The sequence below is a fragment of the Bos javanicus genome, chromosome X (assembly GCF_032452875.1).
Source record: "Bos javanicus breed banteng chromosome X, ARS-OSU_banteng_1.0, whole genome shotgun sequence".
NCBI classification, from domain to species: Eukaryota; Metazoa; Chordata; class Mammalia; order Artiodactyla; family Bovidae; genus Bos; species Bos javanicus.
The window spans coordinates 3,848,196-3,870,173 of NC_083897.1; the positions used below are offsets into that span (position 1 = coordinate 3,848,196).

General features: G+C 48.1%; 1 protein-coding gene and 1 non-coding gene across 10 annotated transcripts in view; one reads left to right on the forward strand and one right to left on the reverse strand.

Moving 5' to 3' along the window:
* SEPTIN6 (septin 6) overlaps nucleotides 1-21,978 on the reverse strand; it is a 158,980-nt gene that overhangs the window by 58,806 nt on the left and 78,196 nt on the right. For 2 of the 9 annotated variants that reach the window (XM_061408542.1, XM_061408540.1), the window contains exon 1: nucleotides 8,255-8,394. The exons of 2 other annotated variants lie outside the window; for them this stretch is intronic. In XM_061408542.1, coding sequence (XP_061264526.1) covers nucleotides 8,255-8,314 — 60 coding nt within the window. In that variant the 5' untranslated portion in view covers nucleotides 8,315-8,394. Of the gene's footprint in view, nucleotides 1-8,254; nucleotides 8,396-14,603; nucleotides 14,981-15,557; nucleotides 15,852-21,978 lie in introns of those variants that run through there. 5 more of the 9 variants (XM_061408546.1, XM_061408545.1, XM_061408549.1 and 2 more) reach the window with 5 other exon arrangements.
* LOC133243607 (small nucleolar RNA SNORA40) lies at nucleotides 20,539-20,665 on the forward strand. The gene has a single exon (XR_009735158.1). It is a non-coding gene; the product is annotated as a small nucleolar RNA SNORA40 (small nucleolar RNA).

The following is a 21,978-nucleotide window of genomic DNA, read 5'->3' on the forward strand; positions in this document are numbered from 1 at the left end:
ACATCTGCCCCTCTTTGCCTTCCCTCACCCCTTTCTCCTTCTTTTTATCAAAACAATCAAAGAGAGATATAAGTTTCCCACCATTCACTCTTGGTCCTCAAGGCTGCAGGAGAGACAGAAACCTAAGAGCCCATCTGCTTTCTTGATGCAGCCTCCTACTTAGCAGATCAGAAATTGGGACGGACTGAGTCAAGGTTTCCTGAGCCTATTTTATCGCCCCTGGCTGCCTCTTCCTGTCTCCAAATTCGGCACCATGAAACTTCCAACTGCTCCAAGACCTCTGGTCCAAGTGCCAAAAGGTGAGGAAAGGAAATTTTCAAACTGAAGATAGTGAAGGGCAGTGGGGAGGACTCTATATCTTATTCTTGAAGATTTAGTTCACTGCCAAAACCTCACCAAACACCCCTCAAATGGCCATAGTTATCTCCCACCTAGCCCAGTGCTATGAGTCCCCGAAATAGTTGAAGAAAACATGGCCTTTATTCCCCAGGCAATGGGGTTTCAAAGGGGCATTTTGAGTGTTTTGAGCAGGAAAGACCATGACACAAGTGGTGTTTTCAAAACATCATTCGAGCTGCAGGGCACTTGATCAGTGGGAGGAGAGAGAGGGCAGGGGCAGGAAGACATATTAGGGGGTGACTCCAATAACGCTGAACTGGCAGAGTGACAAGCAGGCGCTGTGACAATAAATGCTGGCTGAAATGAACTGATCTGACTTGGGACTCAAGAGAGAGGAACAAATTTGAGAGCCATCCTAAAGGAAGAATGAGACTCAATGAGTGTTGGGGCAGAGAGTAAAGGAACAATCAAAGCTGTCAGGCTGCAAGGTCCTAGGCTTGGGAGCTTGGATTGATGGCACCAAGGGCAGAAAGAGGGAAGCCAGGAAAGGGTGTGTTAGTGGAAAAGTCGAAGATTCTCATTTTAAACAGCTATTATTTTTAAATTACATTTATCAGATTTTTATAAGAGTAATCAATGTTCACTGTAGAAATTTTAAAACATATGGAAAATTATAAAGAAGAAAATAAAAATCACTCATAATATCACTCTTCAGAGATAATCACCACTAATATTTATGTGTGTTTCCCTATAGTCTACATACTTCTTTCTCTATCTCCTTTTTATTTTTTATTTTTTTACAAAATGGGATAAATCTGTATATACATTCCTTTTCATCACCTGGCTTGAAAACCTGACACTTAATATAGTATGGATGTTCTCTTGAGTAATTAAGTATATTCTAAAACAATACTTTTTTGGCCATGTAACATTCCATTGTAGGAATTTACCACATTTTCTCAACCCATCTCCCACTGCTAGACCTTTAGCCTGTTTCCAAGTCTGCAACCATTTTAAGTAACAATTCATGTTCTTACACGTTTGCATAGTCTCTGATTATTTCCTTAAGCTAAATTCCTAGAATTAAACCCTGCTGGGTCCTAGGGCACACACATTGGAAAGACTTCGGTACACACTGAGAAATCATTCAACAGAGAATATTACAAATGTCTATTTTCAACACCAGTGTGTGAGCATGTCTGTTTACACATACTTAGACTAGCACTGAGCTTCTGAAACTTTTTAACCATCATGAATTTTGTCACTGGAAAATGGCATCATGTCACTTAATTTGCATTTTATTAGTGAGAGTGAATATTTTTTTATTGTTCAACTGTGTACGCAATTGTATCTATGTATATGTGAGTTGCCTATCCGTGTCTTTGCCCATTTTGTTAAAATGGGTGCTTGTCTTTCTCTTCTGGATTTGTAAAAGCATTTTCTATATTAAAGAAAATGAGATAGTTTTGATTTTATGGTGACATATCCATCTCGAAGAAGTCCAGTATGTACTTAACAATATGGAATTGCATGCTCAGGGAGAATTCAGGACTGAGACAAATTTAGGAGTAAGAAGTATGAAACTGGATGTGTTCCTCAAGAGACAGTACAGGGAGAAAAGAACTAAACATTGAATATAAGAAATGCCCACAAGTAAGGAATGGGAAGATGAAGAGAATTTTCCCAAGAGGGAGGGAAATGATCAGGAAAGTAAGAGATGACCCAATTAGTTTTCTATCACCATAGGCCAAGGTTTAAGTCAGGAATTATTACAAAGAAATAACCATTGGTCTGGATTTGGTGAAGGCCACTGGTAACTTTTAGAATCCTTTTTTTTCCCTGTCTTTTTATCTGGTGTCCAGTACTAGGAACTAGGGAACGTGGGATCTAAATAATGTGTCTTTCTTGCTAACCAAGATTTAAGCAGTAAATTGCATGTCTCAGTCCTTGTAGCTGATAAAGCTTCAAAAATGAATTTGTAAATGCAGTTCCTGCTTTAGGAAATCCTGTCTGGCGAGCACCATTCACTCCTGCTTTGATGAATCTTAGAAGATGTCAAGGTCACCGTTATGAATATCAGTCCCCATTGTTCAGAGGTAAATACATAGAGGTGAAAAGGACAGGATTTGGGCTGAGTGGACACTGACCCTATGACAGCCCCCGGAAGTTTCTCCACCCCCCCTTCCTCTCTAAACCTCTGGTAGTTTATCTTTCCTATTTCTCCTTAAGGTGGCCTGATTAACTGAGGGCCTGATTACTTTGACTGCAGTTCATTGAATGTCCCTGGATTACAAAGTGCACAACAAGAGATGGAACTGGCAACCTGGCCCAGCACATCTGTCACTAAACTCTTACCATCTTGAGTATCAGGCGGTGCCACATCTGAGGCTTTAAACTGAGATGCTAGAAAGGACACAGACACCAAAATGTTCAATGGCTCATTTCCCATGACCCCGCAACCTTCCCTGAGAATCTACTCTACAGAAACTCACATACCTATACAAAGATCCATGTACATACAAGACAAGGAACTTCATTACAGTATTATTTATAATGCTGAAAACCTAGGGGAAAAAAAAGCTAAATAGCCGACAATGGGAAAATAGTTAACTAAATTATGATAAGTGCACATTCTGGAATATTCTGCAGCCATTAAGAAGCATGCAGTAGGTCTAGAAATAGAATTACAGATCTAGAAAATAAACTTTTGGTTACCAGGGAATAAGGAGGGGCAGAGATAAATGGGGAGATTGGGATTGACATACACACTACTACATATATTAATAAAATAGGTAACTAACGAGGACCTACTGTATAGCACAGGGAACGCCACTCGATACTCTGCCATGACCTATATGAGAAATAAATCTAGAAGAGTAGATATATGTCTAACGGAGTCACTTTGCTGTACACCTGAAATTAATACAACGTTGTAAATTAATTATGGTGGTGGTGGTTTAGTCACTAAGTCTTGTCCAACTCTTGATACCCCCTGGACCGGAGCCTGCCAGACTCCCCTGTCTGTGGAATTCTCTAGGCAAGAATACCAGAGCGGGTTGCCATTTCCTTCTCCAGGGAATCCTCCCTATCCAGGGATTGAACCCACATCTCCTGCACTGGCAGGCATCGCAGGTGGATTCTTTACTGCTGAGCCACGAGGGGGGCTATAGGTACTGATGGGAATATCTGAGACATATTACAGTAGAAAAATAGAAGCTGTGGAACAATAAGCACAGTATTCATGTGTCGATACATGCAAAAATCCTTACATGTGTGTATTGACACATACATGTATGTGAGTGCAGAGAAAGGCAACCAAAAAGACACCTCTTAAAAACCCAGAACTCAAGCTACCTCAGGAAAGGGGACCGGAACTAGGGGCTTACTCAGGGGCGGTAGTCAGTGTGCTTCTGCGTTGCTTGATTCTTTTACAGCATGAATGTATTCACACATTACCTGTGTAATTTAAAAACATCTTTAATACATGAAAAGAGAGATCTCACTCAGCTTTGCAGCAGGGGTAATTAGGATGCAGAATCTGAGAGGAGCTGAAAGGAAGGCAAAAATGAAAGTGTGCTCCTGAGAATTGCGGGAGCCCCACTCCCCTCCCCAATTGCATTTCCTGTTTTTGCCTCATCTGCAGGCACCTGCGGTTTTGAAATACGTTATACCACATTTCATATCACAGGCAGAAACACCGCTCTCTTTCTCTTCCGCCTCCTCCCCTGAGAACACGCCAATTTCGTGTTTTAATTGAATATTCGAAGGATCACGTTATGAAGGACAAGTGAAGGCGGTTCCAGCTGTGCATCAGTTTCCCCTTGCTGTGATTCTGAAAATAAAGAGTCCCAAAGCACCCAAATGGACCACTCCTGTCCCCTCCTTCAACCTTTGTGGCACAGGAAAAGGAGGGTCCATCTGTCTCCATTTCAAACTGGGGTGGAAAAAAAACCTGGGGTGGCCAAGTTAGTACCTGTCATTCTGAAGGATAAGACCAAAACAAAAAGTTTGGAACTCATGGCTGATAACCGGGCTTGCCCTTGACTTTCTTCCTCTGGCCTTGGCATGGAGATGCTAGGAAAGGACAGAAACACGGAAATCGGATTCTCTCTGGCAGCCTCATGTATCACTTCGTGGTGGGCCTGATTTCTCACACCTTCCCTTTCTCTACATCCATCCCCAGCTCTGAATATTGACCTCTGAGAGACCCTGAAAATCTTCAGGATGTTCAAACTCAATGAATAGTTCAGTGATGCATGATGGACTATTAAGCGGATGGTAAAAAAACATATTCATAGTCAAGGCTATGGTTTTTCCAGTGGTCATGTATGGATGTGAGAGTTGGACTGTGAAGAAAGCTGAGCACCGAAGAATTGATGCTTTTGAACTGTGGTGTTGGAGAAGACTCTTGAGAGTCCCTTGGACTGCAAGAAGATCCAACCAGTCCATTCTGAAGGAGATCAGTCCTGGGTGTTCTTTGGAAGGAATGATGCTAAAGCTGAAACTCCAGTACTTTGGCCACCTCATGTGAAGAGTTGACTCATTGGAAAAGACTCTGATGCTGGGTGGGATTGGGGGCAGGACGATAAGGGGACGACAGAGGATGAGATGGCTGAATGGTATCACCGACTCGATGGACGTGAGTTTGAGTGAACTCTGGGAGTTGGTGATGGACAGGGAGGCCTGGCGTGCTGCAATTCATGGAGTCACAAAGAGTCGGACACGACTGAGCAACTGAACTGAACTGAAAAAACATATTCTAAGAATATTTAATAGCATAGGAACATGATCACCAAATACTGTTAGGTGAAAAAAACAAAACCTTGTATATACAGGATCATCCCAATCATGGGGAAAATAAGTGTACATGCATTTTTAAAAGCTTGGAAGAATATATACCAAAATTGTGACAATGGTCGCTTAGGGGTTGGAGGGGCTGTAAGAGTCGGTGCTTTCCTCTGTTTTCCAAACTTTCTACAGTAGGCATATTTTAATTTTATACTCAGAATTAAAATGTTATTTTTTAAAAGCACCTATGATGATATTTTCCTAGGCAGGAAAGTAGCCTCAGATAGTTTAACAAAATCTTTAGTTACAATGAAAAAGTTGCTTTCTGTACAAGTAATCAGACAATTCAGTTGGTGCTTTCCTGTTTTCCAAACTTTGTACAGTAGGCATATTTTAATTTTATAATCAGAATTAAAATTTTATTTTTTAAAAGCACCTATTATGATATTTTCCTAGGCAGGAAAGTAGCCTCAGTTTAGCAAAATCTTTTTTTTGTTGTTGTTTATCAAAATATTTAGTTACAATGAAAAAGTTGCTTTATGTACAGATAATCAGACAATTCAGTTAAGTATTCAGCTTTCAGGCTGTTTTATTGTATATAAAATATTTATTTTACCAATAATACAATAAAACCTCATTATTTTCCTTATTATAACATAGGTGCATGCATACTAAGGTGTTTCAGTTGTGTCCAACTCTGCGACTCTATGGACTGTAGCTCCACAGGTTCCTCTCTCCATGGGGAGTCTCCAGGCAAGAATACAGGAGTGGGTTGCCATGGCCTCCTCCAGGGGATTTTCCCGACAGGTTCTTTACAACTAGCACCATGTGGGAAGCCCCATTATATATATGTATATATGTATATAAAACATTATTGTATAGTATATTGTTGTTATTATATAGTATATTGTTGTTGTTTAGTCGCTAAGTCGTGTGTGACTCTTTGCGACCCTATGGACTGTAGCCAGCCAAGCTCCTCTGTCCATGGGGTCTTCCAGGCAAGAGTACTGGTGTTGGTTGCCTTTTCCTTCTCCAGGAAATCTTCCCAACCCAAGGATCAAACCCATGTTTCCTGCATCGGCAGGCGGATTCTTCAGTGCTGAGCTATCAGGAAAGCCCCGTTATGCCTTATTATTATAAAGTATAATGGGGACTTCCCTGGTGGTCCAGTGGTTCAGTATCTGCCTCCCAATGCAGGGGACATGAGTTCAATCCCTGCTCGAGAAGTCACCACAGCTAGAGTAACTGCGGTGGCTTCTCTTGTTGCAGAGCTGCTTGGGCTCAGTAGTTGTGGCACACTGGCTTAGTTGCTCCGCAGCATGTGGGATCTTCCCAGAGCAGGGATTGAACTCATGTCCCCTGCATTGGGAGGCAGATACTGAACCACTGGACCACCACCACCAACAACAAGATTCATGTGAAGCGGGAGGCAAAGTCAAATCGCATAACCTGCTGAAGCAATCAGGTGGATGCTAGCCCTATTTGCTGCCTCCAGTGTTGTCAAGTGCGTGCATGCCAAGTCGCTTCAGTCGTGTCCGACTCTGCATGACCCTATGGACTGTGGCCTGCCAGGCTCCTCTGTCCATGGCAGGTGGGTTCTTTACCTCTAGCAAGTGACATAAGAGATGCAGGTTCGATCCCTGGGTCAGGAAGATTCCCTGGAGGAGGGCATGGCAACCCACTCCAGTATTCTTACTTGGAGAATCCCATAGACAGAGAAGCCTGGCAGGCTACAGTCCATAGGGTCGCAAAGAGTTGGATACAACTGATAGAGATAATCATGACCTGCATTATCAGCCATAAGAGCACAAAAGCACTGATAAGTTCCCAGAGATTAAAAACAAAAACAAAAGCAAAAAACTCCAGTATGCCTAACACATGAAAATCAGGATTTCCCTGGCTCTGATTAAGCTGGGCTGAGGAAACTGACAATAATAATAATGCCCTAACTGGAAGAGAGAAATTTGGGGGCCTTTTGGACGAGACATAAAGCCTGCAAAAGCCAGCATCACACCCTGGGGGCCCCAATGCCTTTCGGTGGGGGAGTAACTTAGGGGATCCTGGGGAAGCACACAGGAAACTATGCCCCCCATGGAGACAGAAGGCCCACCTGCGGCAATCCAACTCTGGGTTTAATACACTGGATCAGCTCCGGAGTGGCTTTTCCTCCTGTAAAAGGATTCACAGCAGGACTCTCTTAAATAGCTAGCTCTCCTAGTGCATTTAAAAGGGGATTCAATAGACAAAAATTCAGCTGTCATGTACCTTTATAGGAAGACAATAGCCATATAGACCTACACGGATAGACAGACAATATCTGAAGGGTCGTTGCTTTCCATTCCAGTTCCAGGGACCTGCTGAGCTAAAAACCACTGGCTTGCTTTCTCTACAACAGTCTTTCCACCCAGCTCAAGGAGTCAAAGCAGGGAAAAGGTGGACTTAAATTCTGCCATCTCATTTGGAAGCAAAAGCAGTCAAGGACCTGAAAGAAATTAGGCCACAGGACTAGGAAACACAAGAACCCTATGCTGTTAGAGCTGGAAACAGCCTTAAAAGAGCACTTCATCCAACCGGCTCATTTCACAAAAGGGGAAACAGAGACTCGGAGGGAGGAAGTGACGTGTCCCCAGTCACACAGTGATTTCGAGGCAGAGAACGGTGAGGGGACCCTGACAAGCAGACAGGCACTCTCAAATGGAAAGGCTGACTCAAGTGGCACAGAGATTTCTTTCTGCTGCTAGAATTCCAAGACACGGGGCTTGGGGCTGATGCTAGTCAGGAGGAGAAGGGTGGTGGAACAGGCTCACGAAGGCTGGTGCCCCTCTTCTGCCTCTTCTCTCCCACCTCCAGCTCCCAGTTCCCTCTCTTCTGACTAAGGCCTGAGCCTCAGTTTGGCCTCTAAGAGCTCCCGGGCTACTGAAGCCAACCGGCCAGATTCTAGGTAAAAGATCTCCTCCACCTCAGGCCAGGGGTGACCCCTGCCCAGGGTGGGTCAACTTTCCCACAAAAGCCAGACAGCTTCGCTTCCAATCAGGCCATTTAAACAGAGTCTCCTAGGTGTTCTGGCCATTGTTATCTGCAATCTGTTAAAAAGAGAAGAAAAAAAAAAAAAAAAAGGTTTACTCACAGGCCTCTGGATGAATGCCCAACTGTCCTCTGGGGAGCCTGAATTTGCCTCTGCCTCCATCTGGTCTCATTTAAAGGGGATCTGAAAAAACCCAGTTCCTGCCTCAGCGCCAGTGCTCAGAGCTGGGGCCTCTGCTGCAAAAGGAAACCGAACACGACCTCACACCTCATCAAGGCCGTGAAAGCAAGGCTCGGCCCCTGCTACTCCAGCGCTTTCCTTGGGGATCAGAGAAGGCCCTGGCCAGAGAAACCTGAGCCCTGGGCCCTGTCCCTGAGAAGGCCCGCAAATCTTTCCCGCAGTCCCCTTTATGTGAGTGGAAGGAATGACCCGACTCTGAGGCCAGTGGCGAGCATGCTGCGTAATTCAGCAGATGGCTGCCTCTAATGAGAAGACACTGCAGAAGCGCGAACGTTATTTCTCCCCCTCCCAAGCATGTGGCCTCCTTCCTCTGTGCAGGCAGCAGAGAAAACCCACGGTTTCAAATCCCAGCAGCAGAAGCCTCCTCCTGCCAAACCAAGGAGGAAGGGTCTGTGTTTCTAATTCATCCTGCGCCCCCCCCTCCAGTTGTTACTTAAAATAATCCATCATTACATGGCTGGTGGCTCCAAGATTTTTATTTAAAGCAATATGGGAAAGAAGAAAGAAAGCAAGCCCACACATAGCCATGACTGTGCTATCTGGGGTTTAAGCCGAGAATCTCTTTTTAACATCAGAGCATCTCCCAAGCACCCAAGTATAGTCTTTCTTGACCTCTATGGTTAAGTGTGCTGGGGGGAGGGGGAGATTCAGTGAACAAAGGGGGAAGAGGGGACATGTCAGGATTTTTATTTCTTGGAATCACGATGACAAGGCCAGGGTTTTTTAAAAACTGAATTTGTATCATCTGGTAGATGTTTCATTGCTTCATCCACTGACCAGCAATAACACTTTGGACTAAGTCGTTTGGTCTCCCTGAACCCATAAAATGAAAAGAACAATAATACTCGTCCAAGAAGCTGTTGGGGAAAATGAAATCATACAGATGGAAGCATTTTGAGATCATTGAAAGACACATGTTACACTGATCCACGGTATTCTTTTTCTTTCTTTTCTCGCTGGTTCTTTCTCAAATGTGGTTTTAATGTACACGCGACTGAAAAGCGGTCCTCAGTTGTTCATACTAATATGAAACCACGGCTCTGATAATCCAGAAACCGAGGAAAGTCCAGAAATCAGTCCCATTTAGTTCTGGAATACCTTTTCCCAGGGGACTTAGATTCCTAATTAGTTTTGCTCAGGCTAATGCTATGGGTTCGCTCCCTTACAGCACACAAAGGGAGGGGCAGTGCTGGGTAACAAAGCCAGCAATTAATAGAAAATTTACAGCAGAGACTCTACAAAGTAAATGCTGTGCACAAGACTGCAGATCAAAATCTCATTATACTATACAGACAAATTGCTCAGTTGTAATGCAGTTTTGTAATAAGAACGCCACTGACACTCACATTTCCGGGTTTTAGGATATGAAGAGGGCTTATTCTGGCCTCTCATCTGGAAGCTCTGAGAGGGCTGTCGTGTGGGCCTTGCCCACCACTATATTCCCAGCACCTGGCACAGAGCCTGGCAGTCAGTGCCCAATAAACACATGCAGAAGGAATGAATGAAAAAAAAGTGTGTGAATTAACAAAGGAAATGTTCCCAGCCTGGGAGCAGAAGTGAGTTCTCCCCCATCTTCACACCTATCCTTCTGGTGGTTAAAGTCCTCAGCAAGCCTTTCCTGTCACCCACCACCACCGACCCCCCAACCCCGGCCAGGGCTGGATCAGGTCCCCTTTTAATGAATTATCCTAGCAGGCAATAGCTCACCACAGGGATAATCATAGTTAATCGTGTCTGCCTCCACTACTAGATTGTAAACTCCCCGAGGGTAGGGGCCATGTGGCATTTGCGAGGAGGAGGACGGACATTCACATTGCCCTACAACTTTTAACTTTGCAAAGTCTCAAGCACACAGAAAAGTTGGAAAATAGTACCATGATCATCCACAGACCCTCGACTTAGATTCATGAAATTTTACTATTTGGGGCCACGCAAGTTTTCTTCAGTGCTGTACTTGCATATGCTGTATTTGCAGAGATATGGGTGAATGTTACAGTTTTCCTCTCCCTGCTTGGGGTAGAATATGACTTTTAGTTGGAGGTGGTAGAGATGGCTGAGGCAGGGCACTGCAATGGGCATCAAGGTTAAGTGTTGTTTGATAGCAAGACCAGAGTGCAGCCACCTGTAGGTGGTACCCTGGCACCCTGGTCTTTCTTAGGGAGAAAGACCATTATCTGGCTGCCACTGAAGGAAAGTATCATTGTCCACATCCTGGGATTGGTTCATATCAGAATCAGTAAGCCCTACTTCCTATGGGCCAGCACTTATAGGCTGGACCCTAAAAAGCAACATTGAAAGAAACAACTCAGTGCAAGAGCCAGCAGCTGTGGCCTCTGGTGCCTTCCTAGTTACCCTGGACAAGACATGGAACCTCGCAGTGTGTGTGTGTGTTTGTGTGTATATACATATCAGTTCAATTCAGTCACTCAGTTGTGTCCGTCTCTTGTGATGCAGTGTGTGTGTGTGTGTGTGTGTGTGTGTGTGTGTGTAAACATACCAGTTTGGTTTAGTCGCTTAGTCATGTCTGACTCTGCGACCCCATGGACTGCAGCACGACAGGCTTCCCTGTCCATCACCAACTCCTGGAGCTTGCTCAGACTCATATCCATCAAGTTGGTGATGCCATCCAACCATCTCATCCTCTGTCATCCCTTTCTCCTGCCTTCAGTCTTTCCCAGCATCATGGTCTCTTCCAATGTGTCAGTTCTTCACATCAGGTGGCTAAAATATTGGAGTTTCAGCTTCAGCATCAGTCCTTTCAATGAATATTCAGGACTGATCTCCTGTAGGATGGACTGGTTGGATCTCCTTGCTGTCTAAGGGACTCTCAAGAGTCTTCTCCAACACCACAGTTCAAAAGCATCAATTCTTCAGGGCTCGGCTTTCTTCATGGTCCAACTCGCACATTCATACATGACTACTGGAAAACCCACAGCTTTGACTAGATGGACTAAAGTCAATAAAGACTTTAAGAAAATGGTCTACATAAAAATAAAAATAAACCCTTAAAATATATTTGTGTGTATATAGTCTAGTGGTTTTCCCAACTTTATTCAGACTTATATTGAAGAAAGTACGGAAAACCACTAGACCATATATAAACATATTTTTAAGGGTTTTTTATGTAAACCGTTTTCTTAAAGTCTTTACTGACTTTGTTACAATATTGCTTCTGGGTTTTTCTTTTTTATGTTTTGGTTTTTTGGCCGAGAGGCAGGCAGGATCTTAGCTCCCCAATCAGGGGTCAAACCCACATCCCCTGCATCGGAAGACAAAGTGTTACCCACCGGACCACCAGGGAAGTCCCATGAGAGTATACATTAATAGTAGCCCACGCCACATCACAGGCAGGGGCTGGAGATGGGAACATCCCAGGAATCTTCTGTAGTTCTCGAATTATTTCCCCATGTACACAATTAGTCTCTCCAACTAGACTAGAATAAGTGTAAAAGCCAGGAAGTACGTCTATTACTTTTTTTAGTATCCTTGACCAGGGCTAGCCATAGTGCTGGACACTTATTAGTCAATCAAATAAACCCTGTGGACACGATAAACAAACAGTTTTGTCACAAAGAATCTTTACGGTGTTCATTCAAATAGGGTGGGGTTGTGTTATGGACACAAAAGCTGAGCTTTCAAGTTGCATGTGTGCACAAATAAGGGTCCTACCCAGGAACTCTAAGGTCTGTTTTTGTCACTAATGATGTTATCCTACAAGCCAGAGTGACCCTCAACTGACTCCGGAGAGGCCAGCCCATCCCTCACACACACCAGAGCGCTACTTGCATGGCACTGTATCTCAGAGCTCATTAAAAAGAACTCCTAGGCTAGGCACACTTAGGTTTATACTCTAGTCTTCTTTTCCCAAACCCCAAATATGCCTTTGCTGAAAGAAACAATCAGCAACCAGACGTCCAAGGTCTCCCAAGTTAATTGCATCTTCCCCTGGTGAATTACAACTTCTTACAGACACAAAGGCAAGCAGAGAGACAAATGACACAGAAACAAGAGCTTCACTGACTGGGGGAGGAGGGGGGCCTGGAGAGTGACGTCAGTTTTCCCAGCAACCCATTTATCACGATAACAAGGTCTCAAGGGCTCTGGCTGCTCTTTCAGCTTCAGGATCTGGCATACAATTTTGTTCTTCGTTGTAGAGTAAGGCAAGGCCACCCAGAGCAAACTGGAACCAAGCAGAGCAATCCAAGTGGCCCTAAACCAACCCCCTCCATTTTTAGAACAAAGGGGATCTTTGGGTAGCCCCAGGTGAAACACAACCTTCTGGAAGGTTCCCCTTTGCTACATCTGCCCTGCAACCCTGATTCAGGCTAGAGGGACTGGTGAGAGAGTATGGGCAGGTCAGTGCAAATTCATTAGCGGACAAGAAAAATCATTAGCGTCCTTCTTGGTCACTAAGGATGGAGCAAGTGTAATCTAGGGGACTAAATCTTCTCCTTAAGGCATGCCATCGCTAAAATAGAGGAGCAGAAAGGCACTGAGGGAGCCCTCAAAACACTAATGCAATACATGTTAGAGTGCCAATCTTGGGGAGAAAAGAATTCTCTCAAACGCCATTATCACAGAGCATGGTCTCCCAAGGACTCCTAGTCCTTCCACACCCTGAATGCCTAAAGAACTCCAGGCTGGGGTCTTGCAGGGCAGTAGGGGAGGATCCAAAGAAATCACCTTGCCCTTCCCAACAGGAACAAGACGGTGGAATAAACTTAGCCGTATCCTGTAGAAAAAAATACTACCAGATTCTGGATGCAGATTTTGAAAACAAATCAATTTCAATTACACCAAATACCTAGAGGCTATATATATTTTTTTGCACTAGAATTGCATTGCATGGACTATTTCCCTAAATAAGTATGACCCTGTGTGTGTGTGTGTTTCAGAAATTTTCATCAAGTAGTACGGATGTTTACTGTCATGGAATCTGACCTAGCTCTACTTCAGTATCCTTCCTCACTTCAGGGTACTGGTAACTGTGGGCTTCTTAGAAATCCCAGACACTCAGGGAGGAATAGAAAGGCCAGGTTGTTCCCTCAAGTGGAAACATTCCCCTCCCTTTGCAACGAAACTTCTGGTCTAAAAAAACAAACATGGAGCCTCAGGTCACTTCAGTATAATTTCTCTGCACATCCCAGGCTAGAAAACTTCAGTTCGTTAAACGAAGATTTTTTTTTTTCCAGAGTCGGCTGCCAACAAAAAGAGAGAGACAGCATCGCTTTTGCAAGCGTCACACTTATTTTCCTGAGTCCCATGACAAGAAGGCAGCGCCACAGGTTTTGGCACACACGCCCAGTCACACCGAACTCGCACCGGAGACAGATCCCACCACCCCCAGGGTCCCGCAAAACCCGGGTCAGGTGTCAGAAACGCGCCAAAATACGCAGCCAGCCAGCACCTACAGGCCAGCGGACTGCAGCCCACACAGACGCACAAATGAGACCCAGAGGCACACAGCACAAGCAGACTGGGAGAGAAGCGTCCGGACCCAGAGACACGCACCAGGGAGCTGAGTACACTCCCAGAAACAGGCGGACACATCAAGGGTCACAGACAAGCTGGGCACCGGCGTGGTCCGCCCGGGGAGGCACGAGTGCGCGCGCACGCACTCACACGCACAGTGATACACACACACACACACACACACGCAGTCACATATGTAATGCATATGGAAAAACCCTACCCCAGCCAGTCACCTCCCCGCCCCCCTCACCACTCGCCGCCTCCTGCCCCAGGCTCACCCCAGCCCCACGCCCCTCTGGCTGAGGAAGCCCGGGTCCCGGCGCGTGGCGGGGCGCTGGGGCGCGGCCCGGCCCCCCGAGGGAGCGAGGCCAGGGTGCCGGGGACCCGAAGGGCCCGGCGGCTCCTGCGGCCATTCATTCGGCAACGCCCCAGCGGCGGGGCCGCAGCTGCAGCGAGGGCGGCGGCGGCGCCGGCTGCAGCTCTTGGGCAATGCAAGTTCAGCCGCCGGCCTGCAGCCTGGACCAGTCCCCCCGCCTCCCCCACCCGCCCGCCACCACGGTTCTCGGGGACGGAAGGCTGGGGGACTGAGTCGCTGACCCTAGGAGCAGAAGTCCTGCCGCGCCCGGTCTCCTGGATGGTGCCCACTGCCCCTCCTTGCGGCGGTGGTGACGGCGGCCAGGTCTCCTCGGCTCTTCCGAGGCCCCCGGCCCCGAGGCTGGCACCCAAGCCCCGCACTCACCACCTGGCGAGCTATATCGGTCGCTGCCATCGTTCCTGCGTCCGCCAGGGCTGCCACGGGCGCCGCCGCAACGGGAGCTAGAGCACAGGAAACAGCGGAGCTCCTCCGACAAAGAGAAAGTGTTACACTTTGGGCGCAACCAAGTCCGGCGGGGGGAGGTGCAAGGGAGGGGCCCCTTCGCTGCTGCTCCAACCCCGACCTCTCCTCTATCGCCCACCCCCTCGGAAGTGGGGTGCGGCGTGGGGGTGGATTTAGCGCGCCGCTTCCCTCTCCTGCGAGCAGGGTTCCAGCTCTCCCTGCAACCTCAGTTGTAGGCCTGTGCGAAGGGAGGCGGGGGCTCCCCTCGGTGACCCAGTCCTTTGCCCGCCCCCCCGCCACTGGGCTCTGTGGTACGTCCCGACCTCTGCTGAATTGTCACACCCCCCTGCTCTCGCCTTACATCCCTGAGTCCCCAGACCCCTGAGGCTGGAAGGGAGCCCCCGCCCCTACCCCCCGGCGCGCACCGCTCGGCGGCTGACCCCTGCGGTCCTTCTCTTCCTCCTCCCTGCATCCCGGACCCCCTTTTTCTCCCCACCGAAATCTCAGGGTGCTTGGAGGGGAGCGGCCGCCGCTGGAGTCTCGCTGCTCCACCACACCTCCCCCATCCCGGCCCTGGAGGGCTGCTGAGGCCGGTGGGGGACCCGGAGGGAGAGAGCTGTGGCAGGTGCCGCTTCCCAGCAGAGCTTAGAAAGGGGGCGGTTGGGGGAAGCCGCACTGCGGGCCCCGCAACTGAGATGTGATATGCGGTGTCCGAGGCCAGGGGTCCTGACACGAAACGCCCCTTCTGCCCTGGGGTTTCCACGCCTCGGGTGCTGTGGGCTGTCATTTCCGAGCTCACCACCGTTGGGTCCCGCGCCTCCTCTCCCCACCGAGCCCTAGGCGATCGGCTTGTGAGCCGAGGCTCGGACGACTTACTCCCCTGTAGAGCCTGGACCGCTGGCAACTCTCAGAGGAGGGGCCGGGGGCTGAAATCCCAGCTCCGTGGAGCGGAATTTCGCCGAGGGACGCGGAGCAGCCTCCGGGGGCTCTGTCCCGCCCCCTGATTTCCCCTTAACCTTGGGTCAACCCGAGGCTAGGCGGCCGCGGTGAGCAGAGGGAGACCCTCCGAAGGCAGAGGCTCTGCCCGCCTGCTTTCCTTTTCCTCTCGGCCCTCCGTCGCCGCGGGTCCCCTCCCTTCCCCTCAGCACTTCTCCCTCTCTTCGGCCTGACGCCCCGCAATCCTTCTCCTGGCCGTGGACCCTGCTAGATCCCTGGCGTGTCCGAGGCCGGAGCGGGCGGGATCATCCACTCCACTCCTTAAAAGGGCAGGCGCCCTGGTCTCTGAGAGGGACTCGGATCCTCGGGTGGAACCCGGGACCGCGGGGGGAGACAGATCCCTGGGGGGAAGCCCGGCCGGAGAGGGGGCCGGGATGCGGCGTGGGAGCTGGCCCAAGGCGGGAGCGCCTGAGGTGGAGAGGAAGGAGGGAGGAAAAAAGAAAAACGGGAAGCACTGAGAGGGAGAAGGGACCCGACCCGGAGGCCCGCGCGTGGGGAAAAGGGCAGGCAGAGAAACTGGGGTGGCTATAGGAGGCGCTCCCATGGCCCTTGATTCCACCTGCCGGGACAGTGCGTGTCACACGGTCTCCGGAAGCTCTTCACCTGCGTGTGAACGTTGAGAACAACGACTCCGCAAAATGCATCCCCAGAGCCTACTTCGGGGCCTGGCATCCACCAAGCGCCCAATTAAGCATTTCCTGAACCGGCGGACAGAGGGTTTGGACTGGGGCGGGTACAGGAGAAGGAAGAGACACAATCCGGAGGTGGCTCTGTAGGGACAGAAAAGCAAGGCTCTGGAGGTGCCCATTGTGCGGGAGACCCAGGAGGGGCCGAAAGAGAAGAGCCTGGCACAATCAGGGAACAGAACTAGGAAGCTCTGTGGACGGACAGCGCTGGCCGGAAGGGCAGATGGTGGTGGCAGAGAACCGGGGCGACTATCGTCACCGAGGCCCGTCAGGGCGCTGGGGCAGGGCCTGGGCGAGGCGCCAGGCCCTGTATTCGGGTGGCCGACACGTGCAGGACCAGGCTGGTATTTGCGGAACCGTCGTAAGGCTGGGCCGGGACCGGATGGGGGCGGGGAGCAGTGGGGGCGGGCGGCTCTCAGACCCGGTGTCTGGCCGGCAGACAGGTCTGCACTGCAAAGGCTGGGGCGTGGAGAGGCTGGAGGTCATTAACTCTGACCTGGATCTGCGGTTTGGTGGGTGGCGGGAGCCGAGCTGTACATTTGGAAAGCGGAGCTGAGAAATGATACCCGCAGCGTCGGCGAGCAAGCGGAGTGCCCGGCGGAGGTGGACTGGCCGACTGCGGGGCTCCCTGGGAACCCTGCTGCCCACTTCCAACATCACCCCGCTCCCGCCTAAGCGCTCCTCGCCCACCAGAGCTCGAGGCATTTCCACCCGGCGCAGGCGCTACAGAAGCGCCGAAACCTTGGTGCCCCGCCCATATGTCCCCCCACCCCGACTGCCCTCCTGTCCCTAGGAACCCTCCCAACCTCGCGGAGGCCTCCGCCTCCAAAACAATGGCCCTCGCAGACTGGAACCAAGTGTGTAACTCAAGTCTCCCTCAACCCTCTGGTCTCTGAAAAACCTGCCACCTGCGGCTGCAAGCGCCTCAGGCTTCCGGGTTTCCGCGGGGTGCGGTGGGTGTTGATGTGTGAGTAGGTGTGCATTTGTCTGTCAGTGTGCATCCGCTGTGTCTGTGTGTCAAGGTGTGTCAATGTGTGTGTGTGTACAGGCATGTATTTACTGTTTTTTTATCTGCTACCGTGTGTGTGTTTCAGTGAGTGCGTCTGTATCGATGTGTGTGTCAGTGTGTACTTCTGCTGTGTATTGGTATGTTTGAAAAGGTGTGCATGCCAGTGCTGCGTGTGTGTCTGTCAGTCTGTGCATGTCAATGTGAGGGTCAGTATGGGTGTGCGTATGTGTAGAGACGCTCTAGCTTACTACATTCTGGGCTTTACATTCCTTGCCTGACTCCATGCAGGGGGCCCATAACTGAATGCTATGGATTACCATCCTTATTTCAACGAAGAAGTGGGGGGAAGGGAAGGAGAACAAAGAAATTCGGAAATTCCCTGAGTTCTATCTCCCAGTCTTTGGTCCTGGGTCACTAGCCCAGACACAGGGCGGACACAAAGGGCTGAGGCAGGAGGGCTCACTAGTGGTCAGTCACTTCCTTGCATGTCTGTCCCTGTTGAGGTCTCGTGGACCCTCGGGACCCATGAACCTGTCTTCATGTTCAATGTATCCTCGCAGGGTCCCTTGGGCCCTGCACAGTTATCTGGCAGGTGCTCAATCAATGTTTGTTGAGTGAATGGATAAAGGGAAGCATGTAAATGTGGTGTTTTCAGTGTTTCCACTGTCTTTAAGGAAGCTGGAGCAAGCAGCAACTTCCGCAGGCCAGCAGGTGACTGTCATTAACTTGCTAATGTTGTTTGTGGAACCAGACTCCCCATGGAGGGGAAATGGCCATCCCTGCTAGATAGGAGGGGGCCCTAATTAAAGCCAAGCTTTAGAAAGGTCACCCTGATGGCTGGGGAAGGGGGTGCTCAGACTGGATGGGGGAAGGGGTCAGGGATGTGGGGAGAGAGGGAGAAGAGGGCAGTGGAATGGAACTAAGAGCTCAGGAAAGGGCTTTGTCCTGAAACTGGCTTTGCGGAAGAAGAAAGGAGAGTCACGTTGCTCTAAAGTGGAGACGCCGATAATCATCTGAAAAATAAAATCAGAAAGTTGGAGAAAGAGGACAAGGTGAAGCAGAGGGAAAATGACCTGAGATTAACCAAATCAGACAATGCTGATAGAATCAGAAACTCAGTGAAGGGGCTAAGTCAGGAGGAAATAAGGATTCCTTTGTGCATCATTACCTCCTGCCTCTGGTTTGACATCAGTTTATTCCAGTAGTTCTCAAAAGGTGATTTTTGTCTAACAGTCTCTGTGTCACCTGGGAAGTTAGAAATGCAAACTCTCAGGCCCCAGCCTAGACAGACCTACCAAATCAACCTCGAGCACTGAGACCCAGTAACCTGTGTTTGAACAAGTCCTCCAAGGAATTCTCATTTATGCTAAAGTTTGAGAACCACTGGTTTATCTGAAATCTAGCCATGGATGGGACACAGGAGTGAGTAAAGTTTGGCAGGATATTGAGGGAAAATTCTGAAGCCTGGGCTGTCATACTAATGGCAGATCCTGGTGGATTACTCCAGTGGGCAGCATGAGAAGACAGTGCCTAGGCTGGAAAAGGAGTGCCATAAAACATGGAGAGGGAACCCCTGTAGGCAGCTGGAAGTTTCTAAAGATAAACTTTGCTTCCTTTGAAATTTTACTCTTCATTTCACGAATACAACCTAAGCCCCCACTGCACATCAGCCACTGTGCTCAGTGCCGGAGGACTCAAGAAAAATGGATGACAAGAACCTCTGTTGTGACCTGAGGTAGCCCCCTGGCCAGTTGCCAGCTCCACAAACAACCAGTAATGGGATAAGCGATCCAATCAGGCAGGGGCAAGATCTTGGGAAGGTAGACACCCAGAGAGGTGAGGGAAGGCAACTCAGAGACCCATTTGGATTGAATCCTGAAGAAAGAGTAGTAGCTTATCTAGCCATCAAGGGGTAGGGTGAACAGTAGCAGAACACCATGTATAAATCACAGGAAAAGAAGGCAAGAACATTTAGGGAATTCCAACTCTTGGCCAGAGGGAATGGTAGAGGAGAGGACAGCAGTTGTAAATGAGGCTGAGAGAAGCTGGCGTCAGAGCTTGAAGGGGCATGTTGGTCATGCCAAAGAGCTCAGCCTTTATGCCCCAGTGTCTGGAGTCTCAAGCTGTGCTCTCTAGGGCCAACACCTGCTCCATTCTGAAGCCAAGTGAGACGGATGCTCACAGTGAAAAAAATCAATTAATGGGTAGAAACTTTTCTATTTTAACTTTTTTTAACCATAAAGTTTTCTTCAGTCTTTGACAGATGCTCCCTCTTATCTGTGAGCAGGCAACAGAATGAATGAACATGTAGCAAAAGAATATTAAACAGACAGTCCCAGGACTGATCATGCTTAATTCAACAGTTTATTTCTTTTTTCATGAACATCTGTGCTTGTGGCTATGATTTTGTATCGCACTCACATTATGTAGATGTATTTTCTGCTAGCAGAAGTGTTCTTTTGAAAAGTGTTTGATTTCATATGGTGCCATGGAATATATCAATTATTTCCTGGCATTCTAGAAAGAATACCACAACTTCCAGCTGCCATGCCACCTGAACCAGCTGGAGAAACTGTCCCTTAGATGGTGAGGAGCCACCGAAGGGTTTAGAGGAGGGGAGCAGAATGAATGCATTTGCAATTTTGAAATTTCACTCTTGTTCCAGCTTGGGGAGGAGACTGGAGCAGAGAGTGATGAAAGCAGTTAAGACGTGGGAATTAACACACGGTTGTAGCAGTTCAGGCAAGAAATGATGGTGATAGTGACATGGGATTGGAGTGGAAGGGAGGGAACAGGGCACACTTTAAAAAGGGCATCCATTATAAGGGCCTTGTGCACCACGTTAAAGATGCTAAGGTTTCACCCTGTAGAGAATAAGAGTCTTTGAAGAGTTTCTTGATGAATGGCTGCAGCAGAATCACCTGTCCTTCTTCTTATAGAAACAGAGGCCAAGAGGCCACCTCAGACCTGCCAAATCAGAACCTTTGTTTGGGAGGAGTATGGGTGTGTAAGAAGCTCTCCAGGCGGTTGTGAGGTGAATTACCACTGGAGAACCACTGCGTGATGATTAGTGAGTGGCGGTATAGCAGTCAGATCTAGGTTTACACAGTGCACTCAAGACACCACGAGAAGAACTGATTGAATGAAGGCAAGAACAGAGACAGATAGCATTTGTGTTTGTTTTTGTTTAATTTGTGGACAAAGACTTACAGACAAGTGTGAAAGTAAATCCTCTTTTGCAACACACAACTCATTGTTCAGTATGAGTTTTGATACAGATAAGAAGGAACATGATCCATAAAATGGGTGTGTATTGGTGAGCATAAAGATTGCTTCCAGGGCTGTAGAGTTAAATAAGCTTTTAAATTACCAGATGTATTGATCCTAGTACTCAGTTTTAATGTTGACATAAAACAAAGATGGGCTTCTTTTTTTAGGCTTTTATCTTCGGAATACAGTGTCTGGATTTTCCAAAGGTATTGGCGTATCCCAATGATCTCTGTCAAGTTTTAGGGTGTGATAACTTAGGAATTAATATGATTTGAACTTGATAAGTTTTTAGAGAACTAGACAGATCCCCGGAGAAGGCAATGGCACCCCACTCCAGTACACTTGCCTGGAAAATCCCATGGATGGAGGAGCCTGGTGGGCTGCAGTCCATGAGATCGCTAAGAGTCAGACACGACTGAGTGACTTCACTTTCACTTTCATGCATTGGAGAAGGAAATGGCAACCCACTCCAATGTTCTTGCCTGGAGAATCCCAGGGACGGGGGAGCCTGGTGTGCTGCCATCTCTGGGGTCGCACAGAGTCGGACACAACTGAAGTGACTTAGCATAGCATATCATAGACAGATCCCATCTCCTGACCCTAAACAGGATCCTATAGTAAACTGCTTGAGGAAATTGGATCTTGAAGATTACAGGTGGCAAACTTTGAAGTGCACTCTGTTGAAGATCAAAAAGGCCCAACTAAAACAACTATGGCAAGCATCACAGCTGTGGATTGAGCAGAACTTTTTGAAAGGGCTACGTTGAAGATGACAGCTTGGGAGGAGCTATGGTGATTGCCAGTGGAAAGAATCAGGATGTGTGAGAATCCTTAAAAATTTATTGACTTAAATAACTTTGCCTATGTTATGAATAGAAAGAGACCTTTGTGCAGAAAAAAAAAAAAAAAAGAACAGAGACAGGGAGAGCAGTCAGGAGGCTACTGCCATGGTCCTAGGCTGACTTTCCGCATTGGGCAAGAGCCAGAACTCAAGAGAAGGTTCGGCTCACCACCCCCATCAGGGATACTAGTTATCCTTAGAAACTTACCTGTACACACCATTTTAGACAAATGGTACAATTTTGTATTTTCCCGAACAATTCTTGTTCGCCACAGTTAGTCCTCAGTGGTCTTCCCAGAGTCACAGAGTTTGCCTAAGATGTATAATCATGTAAAACGCATGAGGTACCTATCAGGGCACTGCACTAGGCACTGGGAGAGGTAGAAAGAAACATGAGCTATGGCTTCTGTTCTGAGGGAAGTTCCTGTCTAACTGAGGAAACCAGATATATACGCACTAACAGTAAATGTGCTGTGCTGTACTTGTGTTTAGTCG